At 36.6% G+C, this 13538-nt stretch overlaps 1 protein-coding gene across 1 annotated transcript in view; it reads right to left on the reverse strand.

Moving 5' to 3' along the window:
* Window positions 1-13168, reverse strand: part of LOC107594345 (type II inositol 3,4-bisphosphate 4-phosphatase-like) — a 117705-nt gene extending 104537 nt beyond the window's left edge. The window contains exons 1-3 of the mRNA XM_016284357.1: window positions 13080-13168; window positions 11635-11719; window positions 9839-9918 (exon numbers count right to left, since the gene is read on the reverse strand). Of these exons, the coding sequence (XP_016139843.1) occupies window positions 9839-9918; window positions 11635-11719; window positions 13080-13168 (254 nt within the window). The remainder of the gene's footprint in view (window positions 1-9838; window positions 9919-11634; window positions 11720-13079) is intronic.
* Window positions 13169-13538: the final 370 nt, after the last annotated feature.

Below are 13538 nucleotides of genomic sequence, written 5' to 3' on the forward strand. Positions count from 1 at the left end.
TGGTTGAAATAATGGTGGCCACACAAAATATTGACACTTTGGGCCCAATTTGGACATTTTCACTTAGGGGTGTACTCACTTTTGTGGCCAGTGGTTTAGACATTAATGGCTGTGTGTTGAGTTATTTTGAGGGGACAGCAAATTTACATTGTTATACAAGCTGTACACTCACTACTTTACATTGTAGCAAAGTGTTATTGTGAGGGGTGTACTCACTTCTGTGAGATACTGTATAATATATATATATACATATATATATATATATATATATATATATATATATATATATATATATATATACACACATACACATGTATATTAAATAATAGTACAAATTCAGAATAAATAAATCTATACATAAAAATATAATAATAATAATAATAATAATAATACAACGTTATATGTTTCAACATTTAGAGACACACACACACACACTAAATAACAGTAAAAATCCAGAATAATAAATAAATAAATCTAAATATACATTAGGGTGCTTTATATTTCTCCATTAAATTGCCCAAGGATCACATAATTTGCTTGAAATGTATATATTGTTGCTGTAACTCCAGATTTTAAGTTTTCAGGTTTCTCATAATTTTGGGAAGCCTGTAGAAGGAACCTTTGAAAAACCTTTATCTGTAGTAGCGTAAGATGCAATCAACTGTATAATGATTGTTCCTGTAAATATGGTCCTTCCAAAATGATCATTAGAGGCCTGATTGCCTGCTCGCCTCCATTATGATCTGCTCTGCACAAAATCACCACGCTTGGCATCCCTGTCAGAGATGAAACACACTATTTCTTCTTCAGTGAAATCACTGCAGACATGAACGTGTGTGTGTGTCTGTGTGAGCGCGTGCCGCACCGAAGCCTTTCATTCGGCGGTCATTAAAACAGTAAGCAGCTCCTCCAGCTTGGCCCGCGTGTCAGACTGTGACGAGCCGAGCTTATCCCCATTCCACCGGTGGCAGAGCCCACTTCCACTGCATACGCTCCTCTGTCAGCCATTTTAACTCCGCGTGGAGGAGCTCTGTCTAATACCGCCAGACTAACAATTTCGAAAAATGTCAGAGCCATGAGAAATGGACCACGCTCCTCTGACAGTGCGCTCACCGTGGGCTAAATGTCAAAGCGCGATGGGCCGGCTCGCCACTCTCTCACCTCAATAAACAGATCGCTGTTTGTTTACCGTAATCCATGCGAGCGGCCTTCATCTGAACCTCTGTTAGGAATGCAAACTCATTGGCCGTAGCAGGTCATTAAGCATAACAACAGTTTCGGCGCAGATACAGGCGTGTTTGGCATTAGCATGTTGCCAAGCTAACAACCTGACCCTCCAGTAAGCATACAAACACACAGCATAGTTATTTAGTCATATTTAATACATGTTAATATTAAAAACGAAAGAAATAATCAATATGATTAGGGATAGAGCATAATCAGACAGTGATTATCATAAATACTGACAGGGTATTTAAGTAGAAAACAATCAGCCTAGCAACAAAACAGTATGTTTCCATAAACTAAAGTAAAATAAAAATATGAAATATGTAGTTTGGGCAAAAACTAGATTGACGTAACAAATGTGATACTAATTAAATATACTTAATTAGTAATAATATCTATATTTACTTATTAATACTTAAATGATATTATATAATTTTTTTTTAAATTATTGTTGAAATGAGCAGTCCACTGAACGGCAAGTTGAAGAACCCATGTGCAGTTTATTCAAAAATAATCCCAAAATCCAAACATAATCCAAACAGAGACTTGACTTGAACAGACTTGACTTAGCATGGAACAGACTAGACTCACCGACAGCAGGTTACATACATTCAATACACGACCAGAGACAATGGCAACATGATGGTTGCTTATAGCAAACAATACAGGCAGGGCCTAAAATTAACACTCGCCAAGCGCCAAATGAGAGTAAAAATCGACGTTGGTGAGTATATGTAACAGTGTCAGTCGCCAGGTGGCGGGTAAAACTTTTCCGAAATATAACAATGCAATTTAGTGGGAACAACAGTCAGTTTTAAAAGGGATTCGCTTTTTCTGACGTAAGCGAATAAAATAATCTTTTCCGAAGACGAGCTCATCCTGATTGGTTAGCTTTTCTGTCATTTCTGTGCATTAGGTTTTAAAGAGACAGCGTTGCTTTTAAAGCAAAACCCGCTAAAGTCTGTCATTGATGTAAATCAAAGAACAAAAGAAAAAGAGAAATCACTGGACTGCTCTAGTCGCTGATTAATAAAGATTAATCTGTATAATTTATGCATATACAATTTATAGTTTATGTGAATATTGTTTTAAAATCACTTAATATTTCAGAGGCTATTAAATGTTAAAAATAATGGCTTTCAATTATACTGTAATGTTGAATGGCTATAATTAATAGGTAAAGTTGAGGAGAAATGCATTTAATAGAGACACCAGTAGCAGTATTGGTATCAATACTTCATTAATAATAGGCTACTTAGCAAAAAGATGCCATTAAAAACATATTTAAAATATACTATCTTTATGTTGTTTCTACATAAATATATTGGAGGTTCAATGTGAAATTCTGACAATATGAATATGTGATCAATCATGATTAATTACAAAAAAAATTGATTTTTTTTTAAATCAATTGACAGAAAGCACTAATATTAACCTTTTATAGATTTTAGATTTCAATTTAATTTCAAATTTTATAGGTCCCCCCAGAAAGAGATCGGGACGGCCCCCGCCCCCTTGCTTAGTTTGCCGAAAACATGTAAAGGAAAGGATCTCAATGTTTTTTAGGGACAAAAAAAAAATTAAATCAATAAATCTGTTTTTTTTTCTTCTTTTTTTTGTAAGTAAAGTAAAGGATAAATTAAAAACATTGTAAATATGTTTAGTCATAGTAGTAGTAATGACTGCCTGTTTTTGCAAAAAGAGTTTCATGGCCGGTATAAAAAATCTTTTAGCCGGTAAATTTGATCACGCCATTGGCAGGTGTGGCAAAAAGTTAGTTTTAGGCCCTGAATACAGGTCACATGACAAGAACCAACCAATGAGAACATGACACATGAACTAAGGAACCAATCAGAACATAACACAGAGAAAAGGATAGCACATGACATGATCACATGAGGGGCAAGGAACACATGACAAACCAGGAAACTAAACTAAGAGCATGAATACAAAGCAAAAGACATGAACACCAACACAACCCAAAACAAACTCTGACAATTGTTTTTGTAATATATAATTATTATTGTTATTATATTACTATTAATTCATTTTAAAATGACTATAAAATCATATTAATGCATATTTTAATCCTGACATAGTGTTTAAGTAGAATCAGCATAGCAAAAATATGGTATGTTTCCATGGACAAAAGTAAAAATATGCAATTAAGCAATTATTATACAAACATTTCTGACCGCTCAGATTCAAGGGAGTGGTGTATAATATTAAATATAAGTGTATAATATTAAATAAGATTCAAAATTCAATACTTTATATTAATATTTCATTTTAAAGAATTGTTATTTTTCTTATTCTCATTATTATATAATTATTACAGAAATATTTCATTTTAATATTATGCATATTTTAACCCTGGCAACAAAATAAAACAATCGGCCTAACAACAAAACGACATGTTTCTATCGACACAAGTAAAAACATACAGACATTATATAAATAATAAAATATCTGGATGATCAGATTTGTCACTAAATAAAACAGTAAAAAAAAGATTAAAAAAGTATTTATACAAAAAAAAAGTACTGTTCATATTTTATTTAAATTGTTTTTATAATTATTTATTAATCAATTACTGCATTTTATTTACACAAATAATTACAAAGTACATTTGTAGTCAATATTTCTTTTTGTCCATCATCCTGGATGGATTCATCTGCAGTCTTCTCCTCAAAAGATAAACAATACTACTTCAGAATGTATTGAAATAAAAGTAAAAAAATTATGCTGCCTACCAAAATAATTTATGCAAAATAATTATGCTGCCTATATTTCAGTATCAGGAGTGTGCCTATGATGACTTTAAACGCTGCCTATTTTATGTCATGTCATAAAATATTTTTAATATGACTGAATATGTATTTAACATGATAACAATTTAATAGAAACATTGCAAGTTACTAATTCTAACGCTTACGTTTCCTTAGTTATTCAAATAGCAGCTACAGAAAACGAGCAAAGTACATTTACATGATCAAAGAACATCATCACTGACTGCGCAACACTGTAAAAATGCGGAAAAAGAAACATGATGGAAATATGAAAGCCCTAATATTAATTGGATAATAATACTATCCTGATAACAATACTACTACTACTACTACTACTAATAGTCTTGCTATTGTCAAAGGCATAAGCCACAGACGATATCTCTGACTATCATCGATACACGATACTATTGTCTATCGGCACAACTCTACTGCTTACTTAGTTTTTGAAACCACAGTCTCAAACATTAACGTTTTTACAGACACAGCTAGAACAAGATGTGCGACATGGTCCAGAAAGCATGTGAATCTCAAGATGAGCTGCAGATGTGGACGTGTCCATGCATTATATTTCCAGATAGTTCCATTCCACTGCATGCAGCATGCAAACCAGCACTAAATGACACCGAGGTCAAGTCATGCAAGAAAACCAAACCATCCAGCCAGTAACATATGCAAGTGTCAGATAACACACCACAAAACTCAACACTTCTGCTACAGGCTGAAATCAGCTGTCCCTGTCGGCACGCTGCATGAAACCCGGCGACATCAAACCCAACCAGAGCATGCATGGATATTACTCCCTGAGAGAACGCTTGTGTGCTTGCAGTGTGTAACAAGTGGTGACTAGCAGCAGATAAACTAGGGAGGGAGAAGAGAAAGCCATACTAAAACACACACACACAGACTGCAGCATCAGAAGCCTGTGTAAAGTGCGACGTGCCAGTATTTCTCCAGCACAGCTGCACCTATCCCTTTTTCTGCTGGGCTCTGTATTTCACTGGATCAGATACTTGATGGCTTTTCCATCACCGTGGCAATAAGCCTGGCCTTAAGTGTGTGTGTGTGTGTGTGTGAGACGCTGCAGTGCTGTGATAGGCAGACTAGCAGAAGCCGAGGCAAAGTCATTCTCAGATTATTCTCAGTATATGGAGCATAAAAATACATACACTTACTTGCTTGCTACAGTGTTCAGACCCTTAACCAGTTAAGAGTTTAGGATGACAGAATTATGCATTCAGTTCTTTCTAAAATGCACACAAAATGCCAAGATTGAAATAAGATGTGCATTTCCTGAGGAAACGGCAGTGCTCAAAGCAAAGAGTCAAAACTAGCTCAACAGTTTTAAATAAGTTGGTAACAACATTTATTCATCTTTGTTAATGTTAGTTAATAATAATTGTTCATTGTTTTTTTTTTGTACGTCCACAGTGCATTTACTAACACTTACTCTTTTTTTATTTTATTTTTTTTTAGTATTACTAATTTGCAGAAAATGTACTCACCCTCAGGCCACCCGAGATGTAGATGAGTTTGTTTGTTCATAGGAACAGATTTGGAGAAATGTAGCAATGCATCACTTGCTCACCAGTGGATCCTCTGCAGTGAATGGGTGCCGTCAGAATGAGAGTCCAAACAGCTGATAAAAGATCACTATAATCCACAAGTATTGTGACGTGAAAAGCTATGTTTGTAAGAAATGAATCCGTCAAGACATTTTAACTTTAACCTGATGCTTCTGGCTAAAATACAAAATCCATAATCCATAATAACACTTCCTCCAGTGAAAAAGTCCATCCCCTGTTGTCTCTCACATCAAAATCCACCCACATATTTATTTAGAACTGTTTTGGACAGTTTTCACTTGTAAATGGTGTTTAATCTGTTCATATTTCTCTCCTGATTCAGACGAGATGACTTTTTCACTGGAGGAAGCAAGATTATGGATTATGGACTCATATATTACCCGGAAACACTGCTTTGAATCTTATCTCATTTTGACGGCACCCATTCACTGTATTGGATCCATTGGTGAGCAAGTGATCTAATGCTAAATTTCTTCAAATCTGTTCTGATGAAGAAACTATGGGCTGAGGGTGAGTACACTTTTACCAAAATTAAATTTTGTGGGTGAACTATTCCTTTAACAAAGGAAACCTTATTGTAAAGTGTTACCAATAAATTCAGGTTTCAGGCCTAAACAAAATGTTGCATCAGAGCTGGTTTGACACTGTCATCACACTGTGACAGTGAGACTCAACCCAATGTGAGTGACTTTGCAGATATTAAACAAAACAAAAAAGACTGATCACAATTCAGTAAACAAATGAATGCAAGAAAGACAATCAGCAATTCAATTCAGAATGCAAATGTCACAATCACATCATCACTGTAGTTCCATCATGAATACCGAATATTCTATTAAATTTACATTTTAGATTTCTTTTAAAGTGCAATGTTTAAAAACCAAAAATAGCCCAGCTGAACAAAACCGAAAGTGGTGGTTCAGGCTGAATTAATTGCAGAAGTTTATTACTGGGTGTTAGAGAACAATCCTTGACCAGAATGTTTGAGTGATACGAATACAGTGCTGCCTTGAAAGCACTTATTCAAATAATGCAAACAAATAAAGACGAGGATGTATGCATCAATATACTTCACAGACAAAACCAATCTAGGTCCCTCTCAAGTAAATGAGAGTCATGACTCTTTATACACTCTATGGTCAATAAGTCATGGCAACATGTTTTTCCATTACTTTAACCTATTTCAAATTCCTTTTTTAAGTTATACAAGATTCAGCTTGATTTATTAAGTCATTTTAATATAATTTAAGTTGAAATAACTTGTACAGTCAATTTGATTACACTTCAAATTTTAGGCAGCAACTGAACTTGAGTTTTTAAGTTGAAATACAGTAAGTGGACATTTCTTACAGTGTACAGACAGTCATACTTCCTTCCAGCGAAGCTCAAGATGCTCTTTGAAACATCTTAGATCATGCTGAAGCTTCACTACTGCTTTAATTAAAGCAGAAGAGACACAAACCAAATATTAAAATAATCTGAAATTCACCTTCATTTTTCAATCCAACTTGTCCACCATTGTACAATATGGAGAAAAATAGCTTTCCAGACTTTTGGACCCCATGTACTGTACGCCTTGCTGCATTACACACGAGACGGTCCTTTTGTACTTCTGCTGCTCTTCACCAAAGAGAAACGCTAGTCTGAGTTTCAAGAGAGACAGAAAGAGCGACAGAGAGAAAACAACCAGCCACCGACATTGAAACAGAACAAACAAGCAAGGGCCAGTGTACACCGTAACATGAGCAATATGCCAAATAAAGAGAAACAATCCTCTATTAAAACTAATGTTGTTATCTGTGGTGCAGTGTGCCGGGAATCCCTCCGTCTGTCACTCACAGTCACAACACTATCAATCATGACTAAGCAGCGATCCTCACACACACCAACTCTGCTTCAAAACACAGCAAGCTATCTTAATGTTTACTGCATGCTTACTGTCAAGTTAACTTCTGAGGGCACTTCATAGGCAGCAACCCAGCAAACATCACTCCAATTTGGCCAAAACAAGCTATCTTATAAGATAGCCGTTTGGTAAATGCTGTCTACGTAGACAGCTCACTAGGTTTTGGAGCAGATCCAGCACGTCTGTATACACAGGAAAAAATAACCGCACCGAAGCAGCTGTTTGAATTCCGAATCATTTAGTGAACGACAAAGAGGCGACAAAACAGTCGGTTTTCAGGTCTCTCTCAAGGCCCTGATGGCATGATGCAGATGCTTATGGATATGAATGTGTCCTGCCTGCACCGTCTGTACTAATTTAGAATAACAAATTGTCATTTAATTGCTGCTTAAATATGATTTACAGTACATTTACAGGAACAACCCCACTGGGAGGAGCACAATGGTGATCACTGTTAATGAATCACACTTTGTTGGCTTTGAACCTACAGCCTTTTAGGTTGGCAGATTAGATCTATGACTACTAAACCACACAACGTCCTCTACCTGACTGTTTCTTCACATTACCCAGCTTTCATATTTACCCACTTATCCAGCCCTTAACTACCTAAAAGCTATTCAAACTAGCATACAATAGGGATTGACTCCATTACTTAAGTATTTATATTAATATACTTGTTTCTGTTGGAAAATTCAACAAAACAATGGTTCATTAAATTGAAATTTGTTAAATATCAAATTTAGTCTAATCCAGTGAATTAATGTTTTACTTTAAACTCAGAATTCTGACAATTCCAAGTTTAAATCTCTTTTTTTTTTTCATTTCTGCCACGGAATTAAAAATAAAAAAGTAACTGTGACTCGCAATTCTGACTTTACATATTCTGAGAAAAAAGTCAGAATAATTAGAAAAAAAGTCTAAATTGTGAGATAAAAAGTTACAATTACCTCGCAATTGTATTATTTTTTTCATGGCAGACATGGGCTTCCATATAAAAAAAGATAGTTTTGACTCGAAATTCATTGGATGTACCAAATTTAAAGCACAACGATTCTCTGCACCAGAAAAGCAACTAAAATGTACCAGTTTGAGACATGTCCTGACACATTCCTCGATGTGTAAATAACATAAATCTAAGGCTACGTTTACACGACAAAGGTGTAGTCAAAAACGGAAAAGATTTCCCTTGCGTTTTTAAAAAGTTTCACGTATACACGACAACGTTTTCAAAACGATTCGCATTTACACATATCCGCGAAAAATGGCCAAAAGCGCTGTATTAAGTATGCCAGGCCAGTAGTTGGCGCTGTCACCTTGTTAGTAAACAGTATCTGTAGGGAAGTGACGATTATATGATGTATATGATGCGTCTCCGCTGTTGGTTGTAATATTGGTGAAGTAAATCCACACTTTACTGAAGAAGCGTTAGCAAACTCTTGAGCAGCAACAACAGTACCATGTACTCCGCCATTGTTGTGTATGTTTGTTTGCGCTTGCCTTTAAAATCGACACATACTGCGCATGTCTACATACCTAACACGTACTACGCACACGCATGGCGTCACCGTTTTCAAAGATTCCTGTATTGGGTGTTTACACGGAAACGATAACGGTGCCGTTTTCAAAAACATGCACTTTGAAACCCATTTTCAAAAATATGCGTTTTCAGTCCCTATTAAGTCATTGTCGTGTAAACGAACAGTCAAAACTTTCCCGTTTTTGGCTGAAAACGTTGCCGCGTAAACGGCCCCTAAGGTGCTTTAAACCGTCATGCAGCCCTAGCCCTACCATACACTCTTAAAAATAAAGGTGCTTCAAAAGGTTCTTCAAGCGATGCCATAGAAGAACCATTTTTGGTTCCACAAAGAACCATTCAGTCAAAGGTTCTTTAAAGAACCGTCTCTTTCTTACCTTTTTATAATCTGAAGAACCTTCTTTCACCACAAAGAACCTTTTGTGAAGCAGAAAGGTTCTTCAGATGTTAAAGGTTCTTTATGGAACCATTTAGACAAAAAGGTTCTTCTATGGCATAGTGAAGCACCTTTATTTTTAAGAGTGTACAATGAAAATTCAAGCTGTGCATTCATTGGACAGTCAGATCGAGCTGTGTGGCAACTAAATATGTGCCAAATACAGGAGCAGATGGCCTGTTTTCTGCTGGACTCAGTTCTGTTTGATCAGCTGTGGGTGCCTGACATCATCCACCTCCAGAGAGCTCATCACATGTGCATGGAACTCAGCAAATGAAGTTCACGCCATAAAACGACAGCACAACCTCAATTAAGTCAGCCCTGCAGACAATGCTAAAACTCACATCCCACAATCCAACTCACCTCAGGCTGAGAGAAAGCTGCTGGTCCTTGGACTGGAGGAAATCAGCCACGGAGAAGCTGCTACTTCCCAAGAAGTTGCTCTAAAGAGGAAACAAAGGAGAATGTGGTCATGACATGAACGCAGATGTGTGATAAACGCATCCGGAGATTGTCCTACATACACTTTTCATTAATGATGTCACTCTATCTAAACTGTTCAACTTTCAATGTTACAGTTGCTTTTTAAATTCCATACGAATTCCTGAATTTGAATTATTGAATGTAGAATTGGAATGCAAATTTTAAATGTAATGAAGCAGAATCAAAAAAGAATTGAAAATCAAAGTTTAAGACAACATTTGAATGCTGAAAAAGTTAGATAGATAGATAGATAGATAGATAGATAGATAGATAGATAGATAGATAGATACACAGAGTGGGTAAGAGACAGATTGCTAGAAGAGTAAGAGAAATGGAAAAATGTTTTGTCAAGAAGGACTTGAAGTTTAGCAGTCGCTCCACAGACAGACGGACAGACACTGACAGAGGCCGACAGACTATATTGAAAGCTCTAGGAGGAGTGAAGGTTCAGAAATGTCTGGTCTCAGAAGGATGCAGCAGCTTAAACACAACTGCTTTGTCAAGCAATATAATGAGAAAACACAGACATAAATGTGGACTGGATGCATTCATCGCTCTGGTTTTGTTCCGCTGAGAGAGAACCGGTCATAGCAAGGACATGCAGTCCTCTACGCTGCCTTAATTAGTAATTACAACACACTCAAACACACACACATACACATAGACAGGGACAGAAATCCCTTGACATTTCTTAAAAATTAATTACCGTGCTGCATTCTTCACTGTAAAGACTCTGTGCAGGCCAAAACCGACAGTTGGGAGAAATGCTGTGGAATTGATTTATACATGTGTTAAATGGAGCTGAGAGTCTTAGGGCGTTTTCACACCAGGCTGGTTTGAAGCATTTGTTTCTCCCTAGCATCAGATATGGATATTGATATGGTGACATGGAGACCACATAACATAAAATATCATATCAATTATATATAATCTCCTCTATATTTCTGAAGGATCATGTGAAACTGAAGACTGGAGTGATGGCCAACGAAAATTCAGCTTTGCATCACAGAATTAAATTTTATTTTATTTTATAGTGCATCACAGAATTTATTATTTTATTTTAAAGTCTATCAAAATAGAATACCGTTATTTTAAATTGCAATAATATTTCACAGTATTCCTGTTTTTTCTGTATTTTTGATCAAATAAATGCTGCCTTGATGAGCATAAGAAACTTATTTAAAAATATAAAAAATCTTACTGATCCCAAACTTTTGAACGGCTATATATATATATATATGAAACCCCTTCAAACAACATTTTTCAGCTCTTCCACTCCACAACTCTAACTCACTTTAAAATCACTGCAAAGCAAACATGAGCGGCACGTAATATCACCAAATGTTCCTGTCATTTGACTGTTTGCCTTTTTTGAAAATGTCCTCATAAATCACCTTGTCGTTGTAATACCTGTCATACCCATGTTATTATACAAATTTGTGTCCTCATAAACCACATAAACATGCACACACACACATATACTTTATATAAGATACCCAAGAACACAAAAAAACAACAACAGCTAAAAAAAACAAGCTGTTAAAGCCATTTATACTACAGACCAAACAGAGTGTCTAAAAACCTGTTACGAACACACATAAACTCAAGCAATAAATGTGCGTGGACACAAACAAACACAGAGAAAAAAAGAGACGCAGCCCCTCATTTTCACCAACAGCTTCATAGTTTATAGCCAGAAGGAGCAGGACAATCTGCTCGTCCCTCAAGCTGACGAACATAACAAAACTTGATAAGCATTTCCTGAAGGAAACAGCAATTTGCAAGGCAGCAAAACATGTGTTATGAGGTGAGTGTGTTAGTCCTTGATTGAGAGTGAATGAAATGCCGCATCAGAGACGCTCTGACGCTGTCATGTCATGCAGTATATTGCTTCTGATCAGTTGCACATGAAAAACATCACATGCAACAGTAAAAAGTTACATCTATGCAAAGAAGACCAATGTGCATATAGATATCGCAATGACATCACTGTTGGATACATTTGAAATGCTGAACATTCTATGAATGCAAGTCAGTGGGAATGGGAAAGTATATATATTGCTCAGGCGACTTAATCAGCCAATATTTAGCCAATTTAATATATACAGATATATATATATAGTCTAGTTATACACACAAACACACATACACACACACATACATACATACATACATACATACATAGACACACACACACACACATATATATATATATATGTGTGTGTGTGTGTCTATGTATGTATGTATGTGTGTGTGTATGTGTGTTTGTGTGTATAACTAGACTATATATATATATATATATATATATATATATATATATAGTGATTATCTATATATAATATATAAGAATCTATATCCAAATAGGATTATATATAATAAAATTAACATTCATATCGATGTGATGTAAATCCAGTTTACCACTCATACTTAGCACAACCAACACTAAAATTACAGACAAAAGAAGCGCTTTAAATGGAGAACATTAAACAGTTCAAACAGAATTAAATCCAGTAGTTGAACACTGAACAAACGCTCACCAGAATGTCTGAGGAATATCAACATTGTTCTGCTTTGCAAGTGAAATGAGAGAAAGAAGAAAGATAAAAGTGAAGTTTCCTGACATTAATAATGAGCTGCTGCTGCCACTCTCACTCTCTCTGTGTCTGTGTGTGTGTGTGTGTCAGAGGCTAAACACAAACTTCTGATCATGCCCTCCCCTCGTCACCGGAGGAAGCGTGCATGCTCAAAACATGACACCGACACAAACACATACACACACTTACCTTGCTACCTAAAAGAAGACATACCGCACACATCTGCTGTTTATATAAACCTAATTCTGACTCCAGACTACCTCAAAGAAACTTTCTGCATGCTAGGACTCAAAACATATCATGCACTTTATTCATAAATCATTCGATAACCTCCCCAAAGGGAGAGTTTGCCACATTTAGCTCACGTCTGGGTACCATTTTCCCCCCAAATTACAACAAACACACATCTGGCTCTTCAAAGACGACACATCTCATACTCCAAATCCCCAAATGCACTTATGCCCCACACAATTAATTCCCACACGGATCACACCAATGTCAGTCCAGCACCAGCCAATCCATCCCACCTGTGTGTTCGGGTCATTTGGCTTTGGGTGACAAAGCGCAGAACCCTTAAGATGATCCGCACCAGCACAAACGCACTCAAACGCTGCATGTTGCCATCCTGAAAGCAGACTCACTTGTTAAGAGTAGCGCTCACACTCAGAGGTCTACAGAGGAAGTGTCCTAGCAGAGCCGTCGCAGGGCAGATCCGCCTCACAGGGCTGCTGCACGAGACCGCATCTCCTCCTAAGGAAACATTTGCAGCCTCCTTCCAGTCTATGCATACCAGCCGGGGCAAGCAAACACACGTGCATGCAGTGAGCATGCAGAGCAGCAACACGACCCGACTGAATGACTGAATAAACCACTGCAGATCTGAGCCCACGCCAGAGACACAGAGAGAGAGAGAGAGAGAGAGAGAGAGAGAGAGAGAGAGAGAGGGGGAGGGAGAAAGTGAGGGGAGGCGTCAAATACACACACAA

The sequence above is a fragment of the Sinocyclocheilus grahami genome, unplaced genomic scaffold (genome assembly GCF_001515645.1).
Source record: "Sinocyclocheilus grahami isolate Dianchi unplaced genomic scaffold, SAMN03320097.WGS_v1.1 scaffold181.1, whole genome shotgun sequence".
Classification (NCBI taxonomy): domain Eukaryota; kingdom Metazoa; phylum Chordata; class Actinopteri; order Cypriniformes; family Cyprinidae; genus Sinocyclocheilus; species Sinocyclocheilus grahami.